Source organism: Scophthalmus maximus, chromosome 12, assembly GCF_022379125.1.
Source record: "Scophthalmus maximus strain ysfricsl-2021 chromosome 12, ASM2237912v1, whole genome shotgun sequence".
Taxonomy (NCBI): domain Eukaryota; kingdom Metazoa; phylum Chordata; class Actinopteri; order Pleuronectiformes; family Scophthalmidae; genus Scophthalmus; species Scophthalmus maximus.
Window position 1 is genome coordinate 5,908,074 of NC_061526.1, and position 27,519 is coordinate 5,935,592.

The 27,519-nt window shown below is 44.6% G+C and overlaps 4 protein-coding genes and 1 long non-coding RNA gene across 16 annotated transcripts in view; 1 reads left to right on the plus strand and 4 right to left on the minus strand.

The window, feature by feature from the left end:
- Window positions 1–9,979, minus strand: part of chd3 (chromodomain helicase DNA binding protein 3) — a 38,475-nt gene extending 28,496 nt beyond the window's left edge. For 3 of the 12 annotated variants that reach the window (XM_035619381.2, XM_035619396.2, XM_035619341.2), the window contains exons 1-14: window positions 9,729–9,976; window positions 7,031–7,158; window positions 6,753–6,941; window positions 6,533–6,660; window positions 4,762–5,006; window positions 4,373–4,506; window positions 4,129–4,258; window positions 3,749–3,948; window positions 2,291–2,560; window positions 1,711–1,914; window positions 1,273–1,496; window positions 1,035–1,166; window positions 619–715; window positions 91–282 (exon numbers count right to left, since the gene is read on the minus strand). In XM_035619381.2, the coding sequence (XP_035475274.2) occupies window positions 91–282; window positions 619–715; window positions 1,035–1,166; window positions 1,273–1,496; window positions 1,711–1,914; window positions 2,291–2,560; window positions 3,749–3,948; window positions 4,129–4,258; window positions 4,373–4,506; window positions 4,762–5,006; window positions 6,533–6,660; window positions 6,753–6,941; window positions 7,031–7,158; window positions 9,729–9,906 (2,451 nt within the window). In that variant the 5' untranslated portion in view covers window positions 9,907–9,976. Of the gene's footprint in view, window positions 1–90; window positions 283–618; window positions 716–1,034; window positions 1,167–1,272; window positions 1,497–1,710; window positions 1,915–2,290; window positions 2,561–3,748; window positions 3,949–4,128; window positions 4,259–4,372; window positions 4,507–4,761; window positions 5,007–6,532; window positions 6,661–6,752; window positions 6,942–7,030; window positions 7,159–8,779; window positions 8,869–9,728 lie in introns of all 12 variants that reach the window. The other 9 variants (XM_035619349.2, XM_035619322.2, XM_047336516.1 and 6 more) reach the window with 8 other exon arrangements.
- A 1,295-nt stretch (window positions 9,980–11,274) lies between these two features.
- On the minus strand, window positions 11,275–14,776 carry LOC124850872. The gene is made up of 3 exons (XR_007031951.1): window positions 14,640–14,776; window positions 13,685–13,857; window positions 11,275–12,541 (listed from the first exon to the last, which is right to left on the minus strand). It is a non-coding gene; the product is annotated as an uncharacterized LOC124850872 (long non-coding RNA).
- Window positions 14,770–16,660, plus strand: naa38 (N-alpha-acetyltransferase 38, NatC auxiliary subunit). The gene is made up of 3 exons (XM_035619708.1): window positions 14,770–14,908; window positions 15,462–15,636; window positions 16,201–16,660. The coding sequence occupies exons 1-3, from the start codon at window positions 14,870–14,872 to the stop codon at window positions 16,323–16,325; spliced, it is 339 nt and encodes a 112-aa protein (XP_035475601.1). The 5' UTR covers window positions 14,770–14,869; the 3' UTR covers window positions 16,326–16,660.
- A 53-nt stretch (window positions 16,661–16,713) lies between these two features.
- dnajc3b (DnaJ (Hsp40) homolog, subfamily C, member 3b) lies at window positions 16,714–23,398 on the minus strand. Its single transcript, XM_035619513.2, has 12 exons — window positions 22,916–23,398; window positions 22,031–22,141; window positions 21,722–21,846; window positions 21,546–21,620; window positions 21,305–21,448; window positions 20,953–21,134; window positions 20,675–20,794; window positions 20,300–20,405; window positions 19,931–20,051; window positions 19,612–19,744; window positions 19,378–19,526; window positions 16,714–18,417 (listed from the first exon to the last, which is right to left on the minus strand). The coding sequence occupies exons 1-12, from the start codon at window positions 22,998–23,000 to the stop codon at window positions 18,269–18,271; spliced, it is 1,500 nt and encodes a 499-aa protein (XP_035475406.1). The 5' UTR covers window positions 23,001–23,398; the 3' UTR covers window positions 16,714–18,268.
- Window positions 23,399–23,844: 446 nt separating this feature from the next.
- On the minus strand, window positions 23,845–26,996 carry cldn15a (claudin 15a). The gene is made up of 5 exons (XM_035619616.2): window positions 26,575–26,996; window positions 26,209–26,373; window positions 25,939–26,020; window positions 25,732–25,839; window positions 23,845–24,532 (listed from the first exon to the last, which is right to left on the minus strand). The coding sequence occupies exons 1-5, from the start codon at window positions 26,789–26,791 to the stop codon at window positions 24,436–24,438; spliced, it is 669 nt and encodes a 222-aa protein (XP_035475509.1). The 5' UTR covers window positions 26,792–26,996; the 3' UTR covers window positions 23,845–24,435.
- Window positions 26,997–27,519: the final 523 nt, after the last annotated feature.

Below are 27,519 nucleotides of genomic sequence, written 5' to 3' on the forward strand. Positions count from 1 at the left end.
CTGAGGAGACAAATCCACACTTTGCTTGAGCATCGGCATTCAACAAGGAGGTGGAACGAGTCGACGACAGAAAATGCGCAGCTCCGGTACCTCTTTGAACAGCGAGTAGAGGAAGACGATGGTCTGGATGGTCTTGCCCAGGCCCATCTCATCTGCTAGGATGGTGTCGGTGCCCTGCGCCCAGGAAAACCGCAGCCAGTTCAGACCCTCCAGCTGGTACAGATGCAGCGTCCCACCTGTCGATGTGACAAAGTCTGGCTGCTCGTCGTATTTTATCGTTGGCTGGGGAGGACAGGCAAGAGGATAGATTTAAAGAGAAGAACAAAAACCTGACTGGGACAACATTTAATGTAGTTTTACAAATATAATGTGTTATTAGCTTCAATAATTCAGATTTTCTGTGTCCATTCTTTTCAGTTATATTTGCCAATGCAAGACAAAATCAACAATTACTTTTGAAAAATGTACTGTAAATTTTGTTGATCAAATTTACTTAATTTTTAAGTTTGCAACAAAAGCAAAAAATCTTCAGAAACTGAGATTTGGTGTAAGATATAAACAGGAAGCTGCTTTATATCAGACTTCACGAAACTGAAACTACAGCTGCAGTTAACTCACGTCAGTGACGGGCGAGACAGGAGACTCCTCTTCACCCTCCTGGTTCTTGCTCCTCATCCTCCTGGATTTGTCTGGATCCTCCTTCATTATTGCATCCCTGTTATGACCAAGTCAATGCATTAATCAGCCAAGCAAGAAGAAATGACCATAAATAATACATGTAATAATAAAGGGCAGAGTGCTAAATCATGATAAATCTGTAATCCAATGTAAACAACATTGCAACAGTTATATTTAAAGACTGTTAAGTCCTAAAATAATGTAAAATAATGTGTTTTTAAATGTCCTGACTGCAGTTAAGTGTCCTTTCCTTTACATAAAAACATCTTAAAAGCGCCTCTTGCTTTTTAAAATCAGATGTTTGTTTGTTTTTCCACATTTCAGTCAGTGAAGATTAATAGTCAGTTTGTTCCTACCTGTGCCTCCAGTAGTTGGCCTTGTAAATTGCAAAATCAGGGATGTCCAGGTCGTCTCTCTCCCAGGTACACTGGTCGTAGGTCAGGTCACGCCACTTGACCAGGTAGTGGTACATCCCCTTCTTGTCCAAACTGACAGGAAGGCAAACAGTTGAGAGCTCACAATATGTTTTTGTGCTAATTACACACCACGTACAACGTTTTTTTTCGAAGCTGAAAAGCAGAAAAGGTCCCGTACCTGTGGTTGATGATACGGTGGATCATCATCCACTCGGGCTTGATGCCATATTTGTAGTACTTGTCTTCCATGATTGCGTACTCAGGATCCTTGGCCCTCCTCTTTTCGCTCTTTCCCACTCCGTTCTCGTCCTCGGCTCCTGAGCCATAATCCAGACTCGGAGGCTCGTCCATGTCCGTCTTCCTCTGGTAGTTTCTGTACATCACCGAGTGGAAGATCTCCAGCTAGATGAGGGCGGGAAGAAGAGAAAGAGAAAGATTGTTTTTACTAGATTAGATTTTTTCTGTGAAAGTTTTGAGCAGAGTCTCAATATTTCACAGTCCTCCATCCTTGTGTTCTTATCTTTACTACATTCAAAACATTGTGAAAAAGAACTCAATGTTTTCAACATCATTTCCAGATTTTAACATTCTTCCATCCACTGTGTCTTTTCCTCACCTGGAGCTCAGTGATCCATGTGCAGTGCCAGTAGGACTGCGCGACCAGCTTGACAAAGAACTCCCGCTCGGCTCTGCCCTTCATGGGTGGTGGCGGAGGGGCGTCGGGTGGGGCGTCGGGAGCCGGGGGAACAGGAATGGGAGGCGGAGGTTCTCCCCAATGCCAGTGGAGGATCTTCTGGACGCGACCTTTAATCGGCGGACACTGAATGGACGAAACACCTGGTAATCAAATCTGAAATGTGGTCGTATATTTAAAAAAAAGACACGCTGCGATTTGTTGCTAATATGGGAGAAACATTCCTCAATTATTGGGAAAAGAAGCTTGAATGATAATATACCTTACATTATATATATAAAATATATAACTTAATTACTTTTTGCATTAGTTTTCTTAACATCGGAAAAAGTCCAATTAGCCCTATCCTGTCCAAATGTAAGGTCCTTAATGTGATCTACCTACTTCATATATCCATGACTCATAAACCCTAAATGTATAGACCTGTAAATTTTAATAACTACAAAAAAAGTCCTGTATTAAATATGCATAGCGATGAAATAGAACAAACAGTGTAACTGACCGTGCATCTTGGACACAGCCACTCTCCGTTGGGGATCTCTGGCAGCGGCGGGTTCAGACAGTGGATGTGGTAGGACGAGGTGCAGGTGTCGCAACACAGCAGTTCACCTCCGTCTTTGCACACCCGACAGAACTCCATGTGGTCGTCATCCTCCTCCTCGGCCCCGGTGGGTACCCCAACCGCGACCTCTGATATCACTCTGTCCTCGCTGTCCTCCTCGAAGTCCTCGAATTCCTCATCCTTCGCCTCCCACTGGATTCCTTCTTTTTCCTGTGAATGGAGAAAATACCAATTAAAAATACTTGTTTTTTATTAAAAAAAATGAATCACTGTGATTTTGCTTTGAGAGAATTAGGTTAAAGGGAGGAGACGTGACTTTTTTTGTGCAAAAATGGCTATTGTTAAAAATGATTATCAACAGTTACAACATCTGCTCAATAATCAAAACTTTTCGGGGAAGTTGGAATTAGACCACAGTCAAATTTTAAGACTGATTTTGGGATGGTTTGTTAAAAAAGCTTGGTGGAAAGAAAGTAATCAACTTTAGCAGCTGACACACAGATGTTTCTCAAATGATTGTTGCCTGCAAACTGCAGATAATCGTTCCAACAAGGCTCCTGCGTGGTTTGAAAGTTTGCCATTTGTTATTATTAGGGAAATGTCCAAAAATGACTCGAAGAGGAAATCATCTCATGCTGCAAAACCGCAACTTGAACGTTGTAGATATTGGTTCGACTTGGTTGAAGATAAAGCATCTTGGCGACAACAGCGACCACTGATGACTGGCAGCTGGGAGAAGGTCTAGACTCCACATTCACGAATGGAAAAGGATCAATTTCAGAAGAATTTTGGACGAAAGTTTATTTGTTTTAATGATTGTTCATTCCTGTCACAACTTTTAAGAAAAATGCTCAAAGAAAAAACAAAAAAACAGTGATTATTTGCCAGCACATGCACATGGCAACTGTGCAAAAAAACCAAAAAACTGACCAAGATACATTAAATCCTTTGTGTGGAATTTCAGAATTACAAACTCGGTCAGTGTTCTCGTTGAGTCAGCAGCTTCGGACAGGACTCTCCTGGAGTGATGATATGCTTCGGCTAAACTGAGCTGAATCATCAAACTTGTTTTCCATCACAGATTCTTTGCGAAGACAGTGCACTTATTGAGCAGATTTACACCCACAGCGCCACTTCGGGTATCAGGTATCTGTGTTTGTCTGCGCGCAGCGAGCTCTCCGGCTTGTGATGCAACTGCAAAGCGGTGAATGGATTGGGACATCGGCAAAGACAGAACCCGTTACGTTTTGGTGCGGATCCGGACAAAAGAGAGGATCCAGGAATGTTTTATAACTTTTTTTCAACATTGCGATCTACCTATCTATCTATCTATCTATCTCTGAGCAAAATCATACACAGGAAGCAGGAATAGGTGTGTTTTGGTGTCGTTGCACTCACGCAGTGTGGGCAGCTCCATTTGCCTTCGGGGGCCTTGTCCAGCTCCGGCTCAAGGCAGACGAGGTGGTAAGCTCGGGGACATGTGTCACACAGGATGATCTCTCCGCCCTGCTGACACACCTCGCAGTAGTCCTGATGGTCCGTCTCGTAGCCCTCCCCCTCCTCTTCACCGGGGACTGGGAGGTGGGCAGGAGACGACACTTAAAAGTTTGGATACAGAAATTACTCACATATGTCTTCAGTGCACCTGTCTTGACAAAATATCTTTTTATAACTCTCCACAGAACTATTTAAGGTTAAAGTTTACGCAGATGTGGACATGCTCAACTGAAAATCATTTATAATTATGTGCTGTACATATGAAAAGTAGTTTTCCTTACTCTTCTTCTTCTTCTTGGCAGGCCGCCCTCGCTTGTTTTTCTTCACGCGACCCGAGCTGTCGGAGCGCACCGAGGAGCTGTGAACGCTGGAGTCCTCCTGCTCGGACTCGTCCTCATCCACGTCCTCGCTCTGACGGGGAACATTAAAGAGTCGATGGCGTGGGACAAAGAAAAAAAGAAAAAGGAGTAAACAGAGGCTGTTCATTTATCTCCATCTGCTGTACTCAGCACACTATGAACTCACTGAGCAGCTCTTCTTCCTCTTGGCGCCGATGGGCGACAGTTTGATACGAATGGGTGCCATCTTTTTAGCCTTTGCTTGAGCCTTTTTCTTGTCAGGGACTCGAGGGCTTTTGCTGCGCTTCTTGTAGCCAGGGCCTGGGGAGATGAGAAGATCATAAGCAACGTTTGACATCAAAGAATGACAAAAGAAGTGTGCATGCTGTGTTGGCAAAGTGTAAGTGTGAATGTGATGTTTTGGATCCATAGTACACTTCGTTGATTGTCTCGTACGAGCGAGTAAACCTCAACTTCTAATGATAAATTTCTCAATAACAAACAGTCGAAATTTACGCAAAACAGAAGGGGGGATAGAGGGGAGGGAAGGCCACCGGTCCAAAGTTGAGAACTAACCTTTGCCCTCTTTCGTCTTGGCCTTTCTGATCGGTGGTAGCGGCTGCGGTGGCGGCGGCTCAGGCGAGGCGGTCGCCGCAGAGACCTGCTCGGCGACAGCGATGGCAGCGGCCGCGGCAGCTGCCGCAACCGCGGCGGCGTTGCCCTTGAAGGGGTTGTTCGAGCTGAACTCCCTCCATTTGGCCCCCAAGATGGTCATCATCTTTGACATGGGGATCTTGGGGTTCTTCTTGGCTATCATCGGCCTGGGGAGAGTGAGAGAGGGAGCAGGAGGATTGAAATGTTTTTCATGAGAGAAACCACAGGGACGATTTGACTGAGACGTTTTCTCCTACAGCTCAGTCTGCCAGAGGGGTTTAACTACCCAAATCACACATATATTAGGAATAATGGTTCACTTGGTCTTATCAGAGTCAATGCCGGTTTGAATCAGCCACAGGGGCCGAGGCGCAGGCTGCCCACTGACACACTGACACACTGACCGAGCTGCAGCCAGTCAGACATGATAAAGTCACAACTGCCACAGGGAGACAGATTCAAGTAATAGTACTCGTGACCTTTCAACCCGAGCCTCCAGTATCGATTAAGATAAGTAGCTTGGACAGTTTCTGTTGAATGGCTCTACCATTGTAGACGGATTGTGAGAGGCAATGAGAGGGAGAAAACTTCATGCAATGAATATGTCTGCTCATACAGTATGTGCTTTCGTAGGGGAAACCTGAGACGCAGAACCACAAACGAGCTTACTCTGCAAACCGAGCTCGTCTTATCAGACGTGACTTGACATTGACCTTGCACACGACGCATACAAGTAAATGTAGGCGCTGTGGGACAGGTTGTGTGAGCAGGAGACAAACAACTCTTCTGTTAATGTGAATGATCCATAAGGACAACAGACCATTTGACCACACGACCATTTGATTGACCAGATGTGGAACATTAAATCACCGCACCTATCTTTCTTGCTTTCATCCATCCATTAATTTACACCGCTTTATCCATTAAGAGTCGCGGGGGGGCTGGAGTCAATCGCAGCTGACATTGAGCGAGAGGCGGGGTTCACCCTGGACAGGTCGCCAGGGCATCGCAGGGCCAACATACAGAGACAAACAACCATTCACACCTATGGTTAATTTAGAGTCTCCAATTAACCTAACCCCCATGTCTTTGGACTGTGGGAGGAAGTGGGCTGCGACCTTTCAAACCTTCTTGCTGTGAGGCGCCAGTGCTAACCACTACACCACCGTGCAGCCCCATGTTGGTTTCAATCAAAATAAAACCTCAGCGAGGCCTGGAGAAGTTTTCTCGACACCATTTAAAATGGCAAACGGAACTTTTTCCGATTTGTCGCGAGGCTTGGGAGATGCTGCGAGGACGTGAACTTCTTATGGCTTCTAACTTTCTATTTGATCACTCATTTTAAATGTCCATATCTTAAAAATGGAGCCTTTTCCATCATAAAGTAGTGATTTAAATGAAATGAAATTATCAGGCGTTGGGGCGTGGTCTAAATTGCTCATGCAGCCACAAATGAAAACGGGGGGGAAAAAAAGAAAATATGATTTTATTTCTTTCTTTCAAGGGGATACTTTGATAAATTATATATACTATATACTCGCATGATTATTGCACCTTTTGGGTAATATCTTTGAGGTAATGTAATTGTGGCACGTGGATATTGAGCATTTCATATCTCCATCACTCTTACAACAGTTTGAATAACAAACACACAAGCTTGTTCATGTAAAAAGAAATGAGTATATGTAAATACCGCATGAACTGGCTGAAGGCTTTGTAGTTGGTGAGTTCCCTGTAGTCTTCCTCAGTGAAGGTATGATCAACATCCTCCAGACCCCACTCCTTCGCCAGCTGGGCCGAGTTCTTCTGCTCCGTGGGCTGCTGAGAAAGAAGCCACCGGTCAGGTGAGACGGGCCGCGACTCGGAAACAAGAATGGACGACTCTAAGAACGAAGTGTTAGAGTGACCTTTACCTTTGTGGTCTCCTCTTGACTGCTGTCTCGGTCCCCGTCATCTTTTTTCTTCTTCTTGGTTTTCTTTTCTTTCCGTTCTTTATGCTTCTTCTTTTTCTTCTTCTCACCGGATCCATAGTCGCTAGCGACACTGTCCGAGTTCTCGCCGTGGCCTCTCTCTCTGTCCGAGTCTCTCTCTACATCGCTGTCCTGGAGCAGGAACCAGAAAGGAAGATATTAAGAATTAATGAAGATGGTGTAATGCACTTAGCAAAGCGCGACAGTTTCGAAAAACGTACAATCTTCTTGCGTTTTTTTGTTTTGGCAGGCTTCCCCTCTTTGTCCTTCTTCTTTGCGTCCTTCTTTTTCTTGGGCCGTCCTTTCTTCCTGCACGGGACCTCTCTGTCGGATAGCTCTGCCTCTTCGACTGGGGAGGTAAAGGGAGCGTGAAAAGAGAGAGACAGCTATCACAATCAGATGAGCGATAATCTTCTCACAACACTTCCCAACGAGCCCCCGCTTAATCCCAGCTGAACATAATTACACACAACAAAAGCCGCACGATAGCCTCTGTGGCTCCGGCGACCTCTGACCTCCGTCTGAATTTGCACCACACGCTAAGCTCGATACAGTTTGTCAAAGGGGGATTGTAAGTAGCTTTGACACCCGGCGTCAGCGGGGGGCCATAGATTAGAGATAATTGGTTTATGATGGCGACACATCTGCAAACAAACCATCTCTGATGGGCGAAAAAAAAGTATAAAAGCTTTAAAAAACTTTTGATGTAAGGGAACTGTTGAACTGCAAATCCCACCTGTCTTATATACAGACAGACGGTGTATTAGAAATACACGATCGTGGAGCAGGCGATGTGAACATACCAGGGCCACTTATTCCCCAGGGTTACCGGGCAATATCACAACTACTGTACGGGGGAAGCGATTCACACCTGCAGCAGTGTGACCTGGCATATGGCGCGAACACACAGGGAGAGACAGGGAGGCAGCTGCAGCCTCAGCTTCAGACTGAATGTGCAGCAGAGCATTAAAAGCCTGACCACCGTACAGGCTGCGGTCTCCACCGTGCAACCAGCCTGTTTGATGGGCCACATTTTGTCTGATTTTTTTTATTGTCTGCCTTATTTTTGTTGGTGCATGCTCCCACCACCACCAGCAGCCTCCTCACCCCCCCGCCCCCAACCCCGCTTCCAGTGTATCCGTGCATGATGCCGCCGACAAAGACACGCCGGGGGCGGCAGCGGCACGCACGCAGGGCTCGGTGATTCGGAGGCCACCAAACGGGGACCGGGACTGGGTCGACCTCCCTTCCCGCCTCTGCTAATCCCCACAGCGGGGAGCGTGACCACCTCTGTGACCGCTGCTTATAGACGTCGCGAGTGGGTTAAGGTCCCCGACGGGGATTGGGAAGCATGACGCTAATAATCTATCCGTTTGGCGCGGCGCGTCACGACGCGGCACGACGCGTCACGGCGCGGAGGCGGGTCCGGAGTCAGTCGAGCCAAATAAGTCTAAAGACAATGCGATGGACGGATTCCTGCTATATTCACATAGGAGATTACAATGATATCTTATATGAGCTCACATTTCCTCCATGTAGCAACATCTGCACTGGGACTTGAACGTGTTTCTGCCAGATCTGCATTTGCATCCAACCCCAAAATATTATCAGTTACTTTGTATCTGCTATATATATATATATATATATATATATATATATATATATATATATATATATATATATATATATAAACTGCACCGTTTACTTGTCACTGCAACTTCACTGTCACAGAAACTTCCAGAAGAAAAGCCCTATGCATTTTTGCAGTCAGTCATCTTTGAGCAATATATCGCCTGTTGTAGTGAAGCAACTCCTGCAGCAGCAGCAGCAGCAGCATCACATCACTCACACACACTCACACACACACATAGCTCTGTGGATTGGAATGGACATGTGATGAAAAGAGGAATATGTTGTGCAGCTGATCGGTGAGCAGGTATGCTAAGCTACCAGAGGGAGCTAACTCCCACCTCGCTGCCCGTCCTGGAAGTGAGCAGCATGCAGCAGCACTCTCATCCGGCTCTCATGTCTGCACGGCAAAACGTCAGCTCCTGCGGAGCTGGGCATATGCAATACATATATTCATATATACATACATACATATTTATATATAGCCCCAGGCCAGTGGAGTCCATGTTTTAGCAGCACCTCGCTCCGCCTGGAGCTCTCTACCCTTCAGGGCGACCCCATTGCCCCGACACAGGAGGGGGGCGGCGGGGGGGGGACATAAGGGACCAAACAAGCAGCCGCGGTTTGTGTCTTTAATTTTCCATTTGATTTTTAAGTGGGCCCAAATGGTTGGGCACGAAGTTGGGCACGAACTTTGTCGGGATGAGGAAGTGGCGAGGAAGTGGGACACTGGAGGGGAGTCGGGTGCAAGAGAGGACCAACAGAAGAAAAGAAAAGAAACCGGAGGAGCACATCTGGATACATACAGTGTGTGCACATTGTTACGGAGGGCACGAGTTCGTGGTCGCACGGCGCGCACTCGCCCGACTCATCACAATGGCCAGTCTCGCTGGGCTGCAAGCGGGACAGAGACACAGCGGCGGTGACCAGGGAGACCGGAGCGGAGTGGAGTGTGTGGTTTAGGGGGGTAACAAAAAAAAAAGAATTCGAAAAGAACAACAACAAATCACGACTTCTTTTCTATTTCGTGTGCGCGCACCCGAGTCCTCGCCGGGGCTCCGGTGCGCCTCTCCGCGCCGCGCCGCGCCGGAGAGGCGCCGACGCGGAGAGGCGCACGACAATATGGAAAGCCCCCGTTCGTTTCGCAAAGTAAACGTGTTGTTGTTGTTTTTGTTGTTGTTGTTGTTGTTGTTTACGCGTGCGCGCTCCCGACTCCGTCCCTCCGTCCCTCCGCCACTCTTCTTCTTCTTCTTCTCCCTTTCTTTTCTTTTCTTTTTTTGAAAACCGTACCTGGCGCGGCTGGTGTTGCAGTTTCCAGAGGCGCCGCCGGCGAGTTTATGTCGCTTGCGTCCTCGTCCAGGTCTCCGTCTCCACCGCCGCCGTCGTCGTCTTCGTCGAAACCTCCTCCCTCGGAACGAACCACCATGCCCTCGTCTTCCTCCTCACGGCGCCGGAGAGGAGAGGACATTATATCCCCGTCATTGGCTCCGTCCTCGTGTTCCGCCAAAACAACCCCCCCCCCAACCAAAAAAAAAAAAAAAGAGAGAGAGAAAAGCGCACTCTTGCGAGAATATATGTTATTTCTTTAATATTCAAATCTCGCACGGGCTGGGGGGGTGGGGGGGTTGGGGCTTCGGGGGGGGGGGGGGGGCAGAAGAAAAAGAAAAGTGGGGGGCGTTTGGAATATTTTACACTAGGCAGAGCAACAAAGATGGCCGCCCTCTTATATTTATTTTTTAACAACCCCCCCAATAAGAAAAAAAAATCCCCTTACATAAAAAATGGCTGACTATATTATTTCAGAACGCCCCCCCTCCCTCCCTTCTCTGCCTCTCCCCGTCGCGCAGCCTCTCTCTGCGCGCCCCCTCCCTCCTTAAAAACGTACACATTGTTACAAGGGGAGAAAAAAATGGGGGGGGGGGGGGGGTGTTGTGCTGCTGCATGTAAGTTACATTGTTACTTGTTTGTTTCTGTACTGTCTGCCCCCCCCCCCCCTCTCTCTCCTCCACACACACACACACACACACACACACAGAGAGAGTCCGGATCAGTCACGAATCCGACACACTTGCCTGGTGTCACTGTCACTTGCAACAACTCTCTCGCTTTCTGCATTGCAGAGCAGAGCTCGACACCCGAATCTATCGCACACGGGGGCCACCTTATATTCTCTGAGCCCCCACCGTGGTATGAAAAAGATGAGATATTTCGGAGCCGTGTGTGTGTGTGTGTGTGTGTGTGCGCGCGCGTGTGTGCTGGGGAGGGATTGAAAGAGAGAGAGAGAGAGAGAGAGAGAAAGAAGGGGGGTGGGGGGGGTGGGTTGGGAAAATCTGCCGCAGCCATGCCCAGACTTACATCAGATTGTATTGCTTAAAAATTAACCACTTGTGGTGAGGATGAAAACGATTCATGAAATGCAAACTGTACCAGCCCCCCTCCCCTCCTGTCCCCTGTATAAACCACCATGTTAAACAGCTCACAGCGCGTAATCCATTTCTGACACAGAGGTTTGAAGCAAACATGAGCCTCCTTCTTTCTTCTTTTTTCACCGGTAAAAAAATCTGATACTCATTCGCAGAAGGCCGAGTCAACTGGATGGCGGTAAGGCCATGGGAATCCCTGAACCCGAGCCAACCCCTCCCCTGGCGCCCGCCCGCTCACTCACTCACTCAGGGGCACTTTTGTTTTCACAAAAGGATTTTTGAATTTTTTCGCATTCAAAACCTCACAATGACTTAAAAGAGGACACACTGGGGGGGAAAAGGGTCTTTTAAACATCTGCATCCTGACGGGTTTGGAAAAATAAATGTATACAGGAATAAAGATTTCACTTAAGTATGGTTTCACTATTTATAGGAGCTTGGTTTTATGCATTCAAAAAATTGTATTCACTGCAAAAAAGGACAAAGCAGGTAGTTGAGCAACGGCAAAGTAAAGCAGCAATGCCGTAATATTACATTAGAATGACTGAATATAATGCAGCGTTACGAAGTAAGAGGCCTTTATTCCCACGAATCTCAAGAAAATCTTTGGTCACGTGACTCTATCGTGTGAATGTTCAAATCATAATCTTGGAGACGAACGCTAGACAATAAAAAGAAGACATACTCCCGAGTTGTTTCTGGAGCTTTTAACCGTTTTCAGAGCAAAAGAAGAGACCGTGAAACATGGTTGAAACATCAGGGAAATACTAGAAAGGGAACCTTCAATGGTTTTTGATGTTCCAAGGTCAGCAGGCCCGTTTTCCACATAAAGACGTTTTGACTATGTAGTAAATGTGTACGGACATAACTAATGGATGATTTCATTGTGGCTGAATTCCATGAAGCTGTAAAGAGCTCTTTGTCCTCAATTTTGACTCTCAAAAGGTTTGAGTTGAATTCCCAAATCCAAATTGAAAACATACAGTCAGTAGAAAGGATTTTGTTATTGCAAAAAAAGACAAGTATGTTACTCATCCAAACATACATTGGTCGAATTCTATGGATTTATCAATATTTCTTCTGTTTATAAAGTTTAAAAGACACTGCAACTACATTCATATGCAAACACATCGTACGTGTAGGCCTAAACTGTTTTTTGCCTCATGAATCATCAATGACACAATCCGTAATAAGATCTGTGTCCTAATTTGAAAGATATTTGTGCAAATTAAATGCTATCTCAAGCAAATTGTATTTTTGGAAGAAGAAGCACGGTGAGAAACCTTGCTGTGCCGTTAAACGACAACTGGATTTATGTTTTTAAGATATTTCTGTCTTATCTGACAATACCGAGGAAAGAAAAAAAGTGACAACCGTGTGACAGGTGGTGAGAACCCTGATTGAACCTGCTGCATCCTGAGAGTCCCGCCTGCCAGTGCCGCCGCAACTTCCTATCCTCTATGCTCCCTGTGCTCTTGTCTGTACTGTAATGCAACTCCGCCCGGTTGCGGCACTCGCACCCGACAACTGGATTTCGTGTAAACAGGCGTTTCAGTTATGCCTCGTCTGCCGTGTGCAGTGCACTGTCCTCGCTCTGCTGCAACAGGTGCCTGAGCGTCTCTGGCCCAGCTTCCACGAGGCGGCCGCAAATGAGACGAGAGGATTTGTTTCGTGCCTCATCTGCCGAGACAGAGAGAGAGAGAGAGAGAGAGAGAGAGAGAGAGGTAGTGCGACGCATGTCACACTGGGTGAGGTGATGTTGTGTACCCATGTAGTGAAAGTGCACAGATACACACACACACAAAAAAAGCCGCTGGCCTCTGAAGTGTAATTTGTTGCCAGATTGCATAGCTTATATATCCTCATGCGCAGCATCCGTGTGTGTGTGTGTGTGTAAGAGACACTGTGCATGTGTCTGACTATGTGTCTGCACTACGGGTTAAACTAGCCAGATACGCTGGCGGCCCTGACACACTGCACTACTGTGCTGTTGCTGTGCCTACTCCCCCCCTCCGCCTCGCCTGCCCGCCCCCCCTGTCCGTTTGGCGGGGAGACATGTCGCAGATGAGAGGGGAAACGCACCTCCCCTGGGTACTGCACTCCAGCTAACCCAGATTTTATGCAGTGTGACACACAGAGAGAGAGACAGCGGCTCCTGCGAGCTGAGCTGTCTGAACCGAGGCAAACCAGAGAGCAGATAATGATTAAATAACACTCCTGCAGGGAGAGAGAAAGAAGGGGGGGGGGGGGGGGGGGGGGGGGGGGGGCTGTGGAGGAAAATGTCACCGAATCGTTTTTACCGTCAAGGTGTTCGAGGTAAAAGCGTGACACCTTCTTGTGTTGAGTCTTTAGTGTTTCATTTGATGCACACTCCACCCATGTAAAGAATTTAAAGAGGGGGTCATATTCAGTCGAAGTCACAGAAAGACGGGGGCCATTTACAGCCTTCCTTAAAGCGGCAGTAAGCGATTCTGGAGAAAAGCTTGTCTATCTCTTTGTGGTTGTTGTTGTTGTTGTTGTTGTGATTCTACTGCTCTGGCCGGGCCGCGAACCCGCGACCCCGGGTGTGGGAGTCGGACGCACTCACGCCGATATACGCCACAAAGGAACTGACCATCGTCCAAGACATAACCAAGAGTTCTCCCAGTACCAATCCCCAGATATTCAAAATATTCAAATGAGCTAATCTTAACTGGTATGACATAAATATCATGTTTCAAGGGGTCACAGGCTAATTTTCTCTCTTTTACATGCTTTGTTGCCTGAAAAAAAATGGATGCAGTGTCTATCCTCTACTAGTATGTAGTGTGGAATGTTATTTACCTCCAGCTGTGGCTCCTGTGATGTCCAAGTGTCATTCCCAAGCAGTGACAGTGACACCATTCAAAACTCATCTCACCCAACGGAGCTTTCCAACGTCAATGTGAACACCAGAGAGGAGCAGGTGCGGACAAATCCCTTCGATGAAGATCCGCGGATCATATTGAGGTTTGAGCCTGAGGAAAGAAGATGTGACATATGAGTGAATCAGGGCTGTAGCTAAAAAAAAATTAAGTTTGTTTGTTGATTCATTTGACAGAAGAATAATCAATTTTCAAGCTCACATGGAAACACGCCAGTGAACAGAGATCCACAATCTTAACGTTCTGTGAATAACACTTTCATGATTGAGTTTTCAAAAAATATATATGTATAAAAATATAATATATCTATCTCTAGATCTGTCTACATCTTGCTTGATACTAATTTGACATAACAGAATTGTCCACTTGATTATGTCTTATCATATCTTTTTCTTCTTGACTTTGGTCAAGTGAGACTGTAAATTGTTAAGGAATAAATCAAATCTAGCGGTAACAAATGACAAGTTGAGTTGATGAGCAGCAATAAAAATGGCCTAATATGCTCGTTATTTTTGGTTAGTTGATGCTGGATAAATAATGTTGTGTTAACAAACAGATATGAGTCAAGATATGGAGCAAATTTGATCAACTTTTCTGGAAAGTGGCTGCGGAAGCTCAATGCATCGCCCTGTTCTTACCACGTGTGGCCGCTGTTCAGCAAAACCTACAAACATTTGAAAGCTTTGAATTATCAAATTCTGTTTTTAACATTTCAAAAAGTTCGTGAAAACAATACATTTGACATTAAGTTCACATGCTAATATTTTGTGTTCCTGGAAAACGCGGGTGTTACTGGGAATTTTGTCAAATGTAGCTAAAAGCAGGCTAAAGCTCAGGTGTGGGGAAATGTACCAGCTTTACCATTAAATTCTTACGTTTGAAATTGTTCCTCTCCGTTTTCTGTAGCTCTTCTTTAATCAGAATTACGTTGTCGAAGTGGCGGTTGTCTTAGTTTTTAATTTAAACCCAATCCTGAGTGTTTTATTAGTCCGTCGTTCCCTTTAAAAAAGAAAAAAGAAAAAATGGATTCCGAAGCTTCCGGTTCAGCTGGTCCGTCCGTAAAAATCCTCCGTGGGTAAATGAGAGAGAAGAAGAACAAGGTGCTATGGCGACAATGATTGAGGAAAATGGTCCTTCGAGTCACGTATGTATTTTACAATGTAGTGTTTCATTTGGGTAATAGTTGACTCTGTTCGACGTGTCACGAATGAGAGAAAAAAATGTTTACTTGAAAAATTGTTCATAATTATCAAGGCTCCAGCTGTAATTTAGCCTTAGCTTGTGGCTAACGAATTAGCTTGTGCCACTGCTACAGTAAACATATGCCGGATAACACTAGATTTACCAGATAATGTGTGCACACATGATAACATTGAAATATCTGTCAGCTTTCATGAAAACATAACAGTTCCCTGGGCGTGATAATGTAGAAAACAGGTGTACTACGCTGGCCTGACAGCAAACCCTGATTGTCAATATAAAAACCCAACTGTCAATATCAATAAATACTAAATATTCAATTAATCATTCGAGCTGAGGGACATTTCTCAATGTTGGACCTGATCAGAAGCAAAGTACCCAGTGGATTCAATGTGTAAAGCTGTAAACAACTCTTCCTTTTTGCATTGTAAGCAGGAAATGTAGTTATTTGTTGTCCAGTTGTCATTCCTGTCTGCCTGTCTTTCGTCCACACGCAGGAGCAGCCCGAAGTGTCCTCGTCCTCCCAGGCCAGGCTCAAACTAGAAGGGCTCCTGAACAAGAACATGAGGATCCGCATGACGGACGGACGGACCCTGGTGGGGCTTTTCCTCTGCACAGACCGGGACTGCAACGTCATCCTGGGCTCGGCTCAGGAATTCCTCAAATCCACAGGTCTGGCGAGCTATTTATCCCTCACGTGAAAACGACGAGCTCTGACATGAATCGTGTTACAATTTGACATTTATACTTCATAACACGTCGGTCCACATAGCCTTCACATATGGATTGAGTATCATTTTGTTGCAGCTTTAGTTACTATGTCATATTTCAAAATTAAGTGATACTGTAGGAATACAATTATTTTTCATAAAGCAGTAGATTCATTTCTCTTCGTATTAGTCAGAAAATATACCATAACAAAATAAATAACTATCTCAATATACTAGTCCCAGTCTTGTTTTGTCCAAAACCAAAGGTATTTATATCAGTTAAATCAGCCAGTTAGTTAATTGATCATTCATTTCTAAATTGTTGTAAATGTGATGCAGATTATTTACCAGAATTTACCCCCTTTGTCGAATTTGAGAACAAAATGAGCTCTGCAAGGACAAAAGTCATGTTGCATATAAAGATTCACTGTTGTTTCCCCTGAGTTTTTCTTTGTAAATAAACCTGTGCATGACCCCCCCAAAAAAAGCCTGTCTCACCTCGATTGTCATCTCATTTCATCTCCAGACACATTCTCTCAGGGCGAACCTCGCGTCCTTGGCCTGGCCATGATCCCCGGTCACCACGTGGTATCCATCGAGGTGGAGGCCGACAATCTGGAGGACACACAAGGATTTGTAGCGAACCACTGATTAAGCCATTCGGACAACGCTCCGCATCCATGTGACTGACTCTCAAAGAGCCAGATGTGAGGCTGTGACTGAGACCAGGGAACGACAGAAAATCTTTCACAGCAGATTTTATCAGGGTTTTTTTTCCCTGACTCTGAAGATACAGAACTCCAGTGTCAGGATTCTGGATTTAACCTCCACGCGTGAAGAAGCGTCCATTTGTAGTGACAGCTGTACAGTGCAGCGTGTGTGTAAAACACGATGGTGAATGAATGTGTGAGGAAATGTTTAAGGGCTGTGTGCGGTAAAATGTCTTTGTTACAAAGTGTTTTAAAATAAATTTCTGTATTTCTGTCCCTGCGACCCTCTCTTAATCTTTAATGCTTTTACAGAATATTGAGTAAAGGGATTGTTTCAATATTTTAATACACTTGAGCATGATTCAGTTTGGCAACCAAAAAAAAAAAAAATCAGTGCCCCTAACGACAGGAAAACCCCCAGAAACCGAACAGTCCAATTTAAATACAAAGAGCTTGTCACATTGGTTCACGTGGTCGAGAAGTAGAAGGGATTCAAAGCAGTTACAGTCCATAAGATAGAGAAAAATATAACTTAATTTGTGCTAAATAAAAGAGAATAAAATCTTTAAAAAAAGAATTGTCAGTTTTAGTTAAACAGCTGTGTGGTCAGTAAAACCTACCGCCTTGTCGCAAAGTTGCACTTTGTTACGCCTTCATCTCCAACAAGTGTGCCTCTCAGTGCCACCTGTTGGGACTAATCTCCAATTAAATCGTTTGTGATTTGCACACAGTTGCGCCTCAGGTGTGCAAGCTCCCAACTCTGTAACATTCCACATATTTTTGTTAGACCTATTCGTATATGGAGGCTATCAGATAGCCACTGAAGACACACTCGGTTTGTAAAAGACTTTTTTTTCCTCTTCTTTTAAAGCCTGCAGTAACATTTCAGGAGTGGAGAACATGTGGAGTGGTTTTTAAAAGTGCCAGTTTCCAAAGACATGAGTTATAAGGGAGGGAGAGAGAGAGAGAGAGAAGGAAATATTACAGTTCTTCACTCAGTCATCGGTTGCCACGCCTTTGCACAATAAATAGTGAACTACGTCGGTTATTTCTAGCATTTTGACCCACTTTTCAAATTTCGGTTACACCCATAATGTTTGCAGTTTGGATGTATTGTCCGTGGACAGTATATTTCTACCCAAATGAAGACATCACACATCATTCCAATAAAAACAAAAGCAAAATCACAGAGCGACTACGATGATTCAAGATCCATAGGATTTCAGAACTTTTACACCTCGTGCTAAAATCTTGTCCACTTATCGTTAATGTAGAAGCCCAACAAGGAGAATATTGTTTCCTCGTGTAGAGCTCCTTTGACATGGTCAAGACGAATATAGACCAAGATCAGTCAACATTTAATTGCTCTAAAGAATGCTGCGATGAAAACCGACAGCAATCTATGTAATGTCCAAGCTGGAGCAACTGCAATTTTTTTTTTAATAAAAAGGAGTTCTTCAATAAAGTTTTTAAAATAAATGGCACAAAAAAATAAAGTAATAAGAGCAGACAATCCCAAGTCCAGTGACTGCTTTTTCAACCATCACTTTTCCATTCCTAAGGACCTGAAATGTTGACACAAGATAACAACACGTTAGCTCATCGGGTGCCACAAGTTCAATAAGGTCCTTAGTTTTTGTGGTTAAGTCCAGCTTCTTTTTGACTTAAAAGCTCAAACCTCTGCTGTCCAGACACAGCATGAAAACAAAAATCAAAAGGTTCAAGTAACCCACGGAACGGTTTCCAGGCAGAAGCACAAGTTCTGGAGGAAGACTTCTCCGTAAAAGCGCCACAGATCTTCTCCCTATGTCCCATCCGATCCGGAAAAATGTCGCCCACCCCTCCCCGCCGCCCTCTGTGTTCGTAAAAGTCATCTTCCTTTGTCTAGTTGTACTGGAACTTGAAGTGGTAGCTGCCCCCGGACTCGAAGGGGTTGAAGTGAAAAGGCCAGCCCTGCTGTCCTCCACCACCACCACCTTGCTGGTTCTCCGGGTCAAGGGGATCCTCGCCGGCGTCAAACTTCTGCCTCATTTCTGACGAAAACAACGGGGAAGGAGGGAGGCAAAAATTTTAAGACAACAAAAGACAAATCAAAAAGTGCTTCACTTGATGCAGACATTTGGATTCTGGGACGCAAACTGAGATAACCTGTTTCACTTTAAAGCAGAACAACCTTCAATTCTCTCATAATTATACAGATTATCAGAACAGACAATACTCTCCTTTTTTGGGGATACTTCAACTATGGAACAACCTTTTTAGGGGATACTTCAACTATGGAACAACCTTTTTATAGTCTGCTTTACTGACGGTCAAATAATTGTCTTTAACATCCGAGTATCTAGTATTTGCCTCTAATTAGTGCTGAGATATCTGACTTTTATAACTTACTCTCTCCGTCTCTTTTTGTTGGAGCCAATAAGGACTATTAAACCTCTGATGAAAGGAATATTTTGACATTTGGGGAAATACGTCAGTTCGCTTTTTTGCTGAGAGTAAGATGAGAAGACCAATACGATACCACTCTCATGTTTGTCTGTTAATAACAAAGCTGCAGCCCAGCAGCTGGTTTGCTTAACTTACTTAGAATTGATCTGGTACACTTGCCATTTTTTGTACAAATAAAATAAAATCAGTAAACTTCAGAAATGGTGGTTGGTGTATTCTGTTTCTTTGGACAGTGCTAAGTTAACTGTGTCCAACTTCCATGTTGATTGAAGCTAAGAAGCTTCTGGCTGTGATGTCAACTTTCACAAATAAAAACTCTCAGAAAGAAAGCAAATGAGAATATTTCCACAAATTTGCTGTGATTCTTTTAAATGAGATATTTGTGTAACTTGTTCCAAGTGATTTCCCAGAAAAGAGTTCTTCTTTTCAAGAGAGATCAGGGAGCAGACCCGATCTACTGAACCCTTGAAAATTACACTGTGTGTCCGCTAGCTAGATTCCTAAAATGATAAAATAAAGCAACTGTAACTCATTCAGCTCCTGACCTGGGTCGGTTAGGACCTCTTTAGCCGAAGCAATGTCGATAAATTTCTTTTCCGCCTCCTTCTTCTCCGTCTCCGACTGGAAGTTGTCCGGATGCCACTGCTGTGCCAGCTTCCTGTATGCCTTGATGATCTCCTGCTTGTTGGCATTCCTGAGGAAAAGGATGAGATGGCGTCACCGTGATTTGTAGTTGGATGTCAGACACTACTATATCTGTAATAAAACTAGGTGGTTACCTGCCGACACCGAGGATTTTATAGTAGTCTCTCTTGCGAGAGAGTTTGAGCAGTTTCTGTGCTCGCTCCAATCCTTCTCTGATTTCGTTGCTGTCACTATCGAACTCTCTCGCCTCCTGATAGTCCTCCACCGCTGCAGCGAAACAGGTATTTAAAGAAAAAAATAACAACGAATTCCCAAAGTTAGAGAGTATACCATGACAGCTCTGCCTCCTGTTAAACCAGTACTGGTGCTTAAGACTAACAAAGATTCTTTTAAGAAAATTGCAAACCAGTTTTGCTGCAGTTTATGGTTGTCGAGACGCACGACTGCTGTTACCTTTCTCGTATTCCTGGTTGAGGATGAACGCCTCCGCTCGGTCTCGGAGGATGTTGGCGTTGCGGGGGGCTCGCTGATGGGCCTCCGAGCACACGTCTATCGCCTCCGGAGCCGACTTGATCTGGTATTGGAGTGAAGCACAAATTGTTTTAGGGGGAAAAAAACTAAAATCTAAGACACAAAGTGGCCCAACAGGGCACAGGGACTGTCAAAAACTAAATCTGAAACATCCCTTTAAAAAACTGCATTATATTAAAAAAAACTTAACTCATGTCATGTCATAAATCTCTCTCTTAGCAGATAACAATTTATTTTAACATTTCCTAGAGCTTTAAATTCGCAGACAGAGGATCTCACTCTCTCACTCACCTTGACGAGGCAGAAGCAGATCCTCTCTCTGGCCAAGTTGGTGTAGTATAAAACATTAGGTTCCGTTTTCATCACCAATTCGTACTTATCAATGGCCTCCTCATACCTGATTGTTGGGAGGGAATCAATCGAACGGGGTGAATCCATGAATTCAATTCAAAAAGTGTTCTTTCCTATCATACAGCCTTTTCAGTGAGCAGGAAGCAAAACAGATATGAAAAGAGCAGCTATGACATGCAAAATTCAGATAAGGAATAATATTTGAATGTATGAAACGATATACAACGTGCTTTGAATCACTGAATTATCTTCTTTATCACACATGGTAAAAATCAAGATAGTAATTTAGGAGGGAAAAGTGCACCAAGGACTGACCTCTCCTCCTGAATGAGCTCCTCTGCCGAGTCCAGCTGCTTGCTGAGTTTTTTCACCTGCTTGTAGTGGCTGAAACACTCCTTGTCGTCCTGGTCGAGCTTCAGACACTCCCGGACATGACTGCACAGAGAGGGACGGATAGATTGGGTTGAGTGGAGCGGAGTAGGGTGCGCAAGTACTGTGTATTTTGACTTTAAAACAAATGCAGGAAGAAAAGGAAGACAATGAGCTAATTTGCATATGACTCATGTTTTCTTATCGCAAGCAACAAAGCTCACTTGAGTGACTCGTGGTGTTCTCCCAGGCTATAATGCAGTGTGCTGAGCTTCAGGAAGGCGGCACGGTTGTCGTTGCGCAGCCTCGTCGTCGGAGTCAGATCCTGGATGGCTTTTTGCGGATCGCCCATTCGGATGTAGCATTCCGCACGGAGCTCCCGCGACTCGGGGTCCCAAGGAGCGACCTGGAGAAGGATGTCGAACAGAAAAGTGTAATTTAACTCAACAGAGAAAATAGTAATAAATGTTACACAGTCTAAAGTCACACTTTTATTGATAATCATATTAGAGGACTCTGAGCCAACCTCCACCACCGGACCCTCTCTGCACACCCCGCTACACAGCTGACACACACCTCTATAACTCTCTCCAGCACGGCAATGGCAGTGCTGTAGTCCCCTTGGTGGTAAGCAGCGTGGGACTCCTCCTGCAGCTCCTCCAGCTCCTTTGCTCTCGAGAGCTGGTTGTGAGCTTCGTCGTGGTCTGGAGAGCGCTGCAGCTGAAAGAAAAAAACAAACAAAAAACGGTAGAATACTCCATTAACAACATAAATAGCTTTAGGATTGGCGAGTCTAGGAGCGTATCATTAAACTGACCACTGCTTCAAAGTCCTCCCTGGCCTCCAGCGTGTTGCCCTGCTTCAGCAGGATATTCCCCCTCTGCAACCTGGCCTGAAAACGGAGGAACATGAAGGGAGGAGGTGTGAGGGTAAAATAATGAATATACAATATTCTTGAGACTGATAATCTTTCTGGTGAGCAGGTGCGCTTACAGCCAAAAAGTCAGGCTTGAGCTGGATGGCTCTGGTCAGGTCCGGCAGGGCAGATTTGGATTTCCCCATAGCCAGGAAGACCGCAGCTCGCTTGTAGTAGGTCAGGTAATTCTTGGAGTCTCCCTCTGGAAAAAAAACATCAAGAACACTGAACAACTACAATTTCTATACCAAACAGCAGCGAGGATAGGAAAGGACAAGCATTATATCAGGGCAAAGATACAGACTGAAAATGTCAGCCAGTGGTGAAAGTATAAATATATGTGTGTGTGTGTGTGTCTGTCTGTGGGTCGGCGTGTGTAACCTTACCCACAGCCGAGTGGTAGTGGGACAAGGCCTCGGCCAGCTGACCGGCCGCCAAAAGCTTGCGGCCCATTTCCAAGTGGTGCTCGATCTCGACGCGGGTCGCCCCCAAGACGCCTGTAACACAAAACTCATCTTGAGCCTCGCCGGGAAAACACATTGCTGACAACGAGAGGGCAATGGAACTGTAACAGCAGAGCAAAAGGTTTAACTTTTCAGACTCTAATCTCTCAGTGAGTTGCACCTGCTAAATTGTTGCTCTAGTTTCACATCTTTAACTCAAAACACAATCAATGTCTTTGAACCTAAGACCTAATTGTGATCTATTACATTTAAAATTACTACACATTTCTTTAAATTAAAGAGCCAATCACACTCATTTGTGAGTGAGACAAGTATTAAATAAAGCCATGGGAGTATGTTTCAAAAAAAGGTGATGTAGATATGGTCAAATGCTGCTCATTAGCTTTGCATTCTGATTCTAGTGTGCAGCAGGGAAGGAAGAACACAGGCACCGACTAAATTAAGTCTTCATATCAGATTTGTATAGGGTTGCCATTTCTACTTTATAGCTATGTAGCAGGTTTAGGATCAAGATGATAAGGTATATGCATTAGTCAGGTATTACATTTGCTCAACACTTTGTGACCTTTGTGTCACCTCGAGGTTTCACTTCCCCACATGATCATCTTTTACACTAGAATAACGACGAGGCAGCGGCTTTTATTTTGGAGGGGCGGGCCACAAATGTGACCCGGACTAGCTAACGTTCCGCCTCAGTTTTTGAGGAACTTTAAGCAGCTAGCAGCGTCAAAGATGTTTGAGGAGGTTTTCGTTTGAGGCGGCTCTTTGAAAAAAAGAAACTGGTATCGAGTGTAAAGCCAGTATTACCGTCCAGTTGGATGTCCAGGATGACACACAGCAGTGACAGGGAGCACAGGACCCCGCTGAGTCCGGTCCGCCGACACGACTCCATTGCGGAAGCTCTTCACTTTCTGACACCGGCGCCGGGGAAGTCGACGGCTCTGCTTTCACCTCGAGACAGAACGCCGGGTTGTTTCATTGAAACGGGCGGATTGTTTTCTTTGTCAAATCCTCATCGTTTCCTCTACCGCCTTCCGGACCGATCGAAGGGGGCAGCGACGACGGTGTATTTACGATCCCTGTGCGACAGTGTTCCGTGTGGAAATAAGATACGCCGCTGAAGGGTTCCCCCCCTCCTCCCAAAAAAAATATCGTTTAATAAAGCTTTTACCACTGAAACAAGAATAAGTGGTCTTTACATTAATTTAAAAACCATTCACGTAGAATGAAGACGGAGCAGCGCAACAATTGGCGACTTGAACACTTAGAAGACGAAACCTTTAGTCACCGCCCTCCCTTTTCTGTCCTACATCTCTGTGATTGGTCCACACAGCCGCACATCCGTGTTTGTCTAGAAACGTGGGCTTCTCTCATTGGAGGGACTATTTTAACTGTGATGGCACGCCCGTGATACGCATCAACACACACGACCTAGATTTATTATAGATTTTCGACCAAACGGATCGGTTACTTTGATTAATTTTGCAGTTAAACTACCTCTCACTGCAGTTGCCAGGTGATGTGGAAAAACCAAAATGTAACCAGGAAGATGCTATCAACCTGACAATGCGAAAATGACTAAAGAAGTTGAAATATGTATCTAAAAGAAATGAATACATTGCTGAATGTTGTTTAAATGAAATGCATTAAAAATATATTATATTCAATCAATGTAGTGTTAAAAAGCTCTGTGTGGGGTACATCTGTTTGTGGAAGAGAAAAGAAACACCAAAATGTTAAGTATAACACATTTTATTGTGTGCGAACGTAAAAAACAAACGAAATATCATCTCAACAAACTTGTCCTCACCGTCTAACACAGGTACTATCTAAAATAAATGTATAAAACAACAGAGAAATATCTGAAGTGTCACACTTTTGACCTTCCCCGTACAAATCGCCCAAAAGTGTATATGAAATCATAAAAGATTGAATTTTCTTTCTGAATAAGTGACAATATTCAATATGTATTCATGCCAACATCATCACAGGAACATAAATAAAATCACTGCAAACGTCTAGTATGGTTGTGCCTTAAAAACAGTGATAAGCAGCTCAGCTTTGTACAACTTTTACAACATTGTGTCAATGGATTCATTTTTTTACAGAATTCACACTTGCTATTGTGGTTATATACAGTTCGGTAGCGCTGTGTGCTTCCGTCAGGGAGCATTTGAAGGACCAATAGCTTCAGTCATGGACATAAAAAAAAACTTCCACAAACTAAACAGAGAGACCTGTTGGGAGCATCGACAGAAACTGATGTGATGACAAAGTTCACCCCCAGTCATTGGTAAGAAATTTGATCAACATAGTTCTGCTGATCTTCAAACATAAGCATTTCGGCCGTAAGTGCTGGCGGCCACGCTTCTGGTCGGAGCAGGTCCAGAATATACAGTTCCCCTGGTTTGATAAGGCAAAGGGCTGCAAAAAAAAAGACAGTTCAACCAACGTCAGTGACACAAAGTAGATATTCGATTTGTTCACGTAGATCAGATTTGAACAGCTTTCAATCAGGATGTTCCACAGCCGACATGTTACCCGACATTAACATTTAATGGCTCCATTACATTCAAGTGTCCAGCATGCGCAATAAAAAGGAAGCATCTAAACAGAGCTCAGGCATATTTACTCTTGTGCTTTTCCAACTGTGACATGTAAAAACTGTCCCTCGGCATATTACACAATCAGCCCATTATTCTCAGCAGGGTCCTTTTTTTGTCATACCACTGGGGGGCGCCAAATGCCGAGATTTTCAAATCCTAAATATGTGGCTTTAACACATACAGACTGTATATTAAAAATGGAGGTTTTGAAAGAGCTCAGGACCGGACGCTCTCAGCATTGTTGTAACTGTAAAATGACTGTGTCACCCCTGGTTAGTAAATGTGGGGAGGGGACGTGTCACGTGCAGTAACATGGATGCTTGCCTGACGGGGCTACCAAAACAAAGAGCAGACTGTGACTTCATTACTCCACTATATCTTTACGGAAGACAGTTATTTGCTGCCATATTGACGTTGTAGATCTCGTATATATATAACCTTTCAACTACCCTTGAACTTTTTAATCAACTAATTACGACTAATAAACCACCACGTGCCTCTGATTTATATTGTAGTCACCCAACCCTTTTGGTATCGAACTTGATAAAAAAAAATTCTATGTCATAAACACGTGAGTTTAGATGGGTGGGCGCTATCAACAAGTGCAGATGGCGACATCCAGAAGAAGCTCGGGTTACATCCCACAAGTAGATTAACAATTTTAAAGTTCATGGTTTTTTTCACAGTTTTATACTGAATTGCATAAGATAATCGTTGACATTTTTGAAAAATGACATCACAATTCCTTTTTCGACATTTGAATTGATTTTGATGGCAAATCTTTATTTCCGTCCTCTACATTTTAAGCTGGAGGGATCTAGAGAGCCTCGGAAGTGATTAGATATCATTGCATTGAGTTTTAGCTAATTGCAATTCACAAACAATATTGGTTAATTGTGATGTTGAATTATCAGCTAGCATTTACCACAAAAAAAAGGAGAAAAAACTATGTGGGACACTGCGTCGTGTTGTGATTTGGTAGACGAAGACGGCTCAAACAATCCAAACTGAACTTACTATTTTTCCTCCGTGCCCAGTTTGCAGGAGCAGGTGAGACAGGTCCCCCCGGCGATGGCGAGCACAGAGGAGCACCAGCCGATGTACAGCGCCTCTCCTATTTCGTACCTGCAACACACAAGCGGAGCGCGGTGAGCCGACACCCGTGTGAGCGTTCAGGTCAGGTGTGGTCGTCGTCCCCTCTCCGGTCGGCCACCACTGTCTTACCTTGTCCCGGGGTAGAAGGGGTCAAAGAACTCCTGGGTGATATTGAAGGCGTACCAGGACACAGACACCAGTGTGCACAGACCTTTTGGATAGAAAAGATAAATGCTCTTTACCAAGTGAGAAAGAAAGTGTGGGACATTTAAGGACGGTTGATTTGAATGTGTGGTAACTTGGTCATTATTTAGTCTGAGGAGACGTTCCATTATATACTGTATTTTTAGGGTAGCTGTTTTTCATTATTCAAGCATTTTCTTCTTTCTTTTTTATTACCTTGAAGTATGAATAAGACTCCAGCAGTGCCAGCAATCCTCCCCTTGAGAACATGGTTATCCCCTCCTGCCTTCGAACACTGTATTCCTATCAGGGCCGCCACCAGTCCAAAGGAGCCAAACACTATGGAAGAGATCATCAGGGCACGAGACGCCTGGATGTAACCTGGAGATGGGGTGGAAATAAACGATCAGCGGCTGGATTCACCATCTTGCCACCTGCCTTCTGCCCGCAAGGACCTACTAAATCTCGAAATTGTCCTTTACAGAACAAGAAGCACATGCTAATCTTTTGTTTTCTTCATTTTTTAAAAAGTCAAAGTCATCAAATCCTAAATTGTACAATTTTTGGGGGGGGTCGACATACCATTCAAAGCGAGCAGCGAGGGGAACTCCCTGCAGTTGTGGACCCCGGTGGAATCTGTCGCGCAGGACATCCACAAGTTTTCGTAGATGGTGGAGGTGGTGATGACGTTCCCGTCGACGGTGGAGGTCCTCCAGTAGCGGTTGGGCAGGGCGATCCCCACCATCACCCACGCGACGAACCCCAAAATCAAAGCCACCACTTCCACGGTCGGATCCATCTCCCCTCCTCTGGTCCAGCAGTCAAACGAAAAGTATATCCAGATCCCAAACTTTTTTCTTTTCTTTTTTTTTTGATAATTCAATTGAGATCGTTAGAAATGCTTGGTGAGTTTTATGAGGTTTATGAGGTTTGATGAGTGTATGTGTGTTTGTGTGTGTGTGTGTGTGTGAGAGAGTGTGCGGTGCTTGTGAGATGTGTTCAGTTCGGCAGATATGTATAATCATTTATGAGTTGCTTTCTCTCCTCCCCCTCTCCTGACAAACACACACACATACCATACACACACACACACTTTCTTTTTTTTGAATTTTACACCCCTGAAACTGAGCATGTGTTTATTGGCTCACGACTCTCAGGGTCCAACGGTCGTTCATGTGTTGCTCTTAATGACACTGCACGTTTTCACTGTGACACATTCAACGTCTCTTTTTTTTTCTGATCCCAAAGAATTGATGCCATTCGACCTTTTTTTTTTTCCGAGGAGAATTGATCAACTTTATTCATTTTATTGGTTTGAATGGCTCAAGGCCACAAGACCCAAGGTCACAGTCACCCAGGGCCTCAGCCCGGCATTTTATACTATTTGGAAAGTTGTCAGCGCCTAACTGATTTGATTTAAGGACCAAAGTCGCAGCTATACGAGCAGCAGACTAAGACAAAGGTTACCCAGTTCCTGCTGTGTAGTCTATGTGTTTGTGTGTGTGTGTGTGTGTGTGTGTGTGTGTG

Coding starts and splice junctions, on each gene's coding strand:
- cldn15a (XM_035619616.2), bottom strand. CDS start 26,791: ATGGATCCGACCGTGGAAGTGGTGGCTTTGATTTTGGGGTTCGTCGCG. Junction 26,374..26,574: donor CTCGCTGCTCGCTTTGAATG/GTATGTCGACCC, acceptor CCCCATCTCCAG/GTTACATCCAGGCGTCTCGT. Junction 24,533..25,731: donor CTGGGCACGGAGGAAAAATA/GTAAGTTCAGTT, acceptor TTTTTTTTGCAG/CCCTTTGCCTTATCAAACCA.
- dnajc3b (XM_035619513.2), bottom strand. CDS start 23,000: ATGGAGTCGTGTCGGCGGACCGGACTCAGCGGGGTCCTGTGCTCCCTG. Junction 20,406..20,674: donor GAGCTCATTCAGGAGGAGAG/GTCAGTCCTTGG, acceptor CCCAACAATCAG/GTATGAGGAGGCCATTGATA. Junction 20,052..20,299: donor TCTGCTTCTGCCTCGTCAAG/GTGAGTGAGAGA, acceptor CTCCAATACCAG/ATCAAGTCGGCTCCGGAGGC.
- naa38 (XM_035619708.1), top strand. CDS start 14,870: ATGGCGACAATGATTGAGGAAAATGGTCCTTCGAGTCAC. Junction 14,909..15,461: donor AAAATGGTCCTTCGAGTCAC/GTATGTATTTTA, acceptor GTCCACACGCAG/GAGCAGCCCGAAGTGTCCTC. Junction 15,637..16,200: donor GGAATTCCTCAAATCCACAG/GTCTGGCGAGCT, acceptor TTTCATCTCCAG/ACACATTCTCTCAGGGCGAA.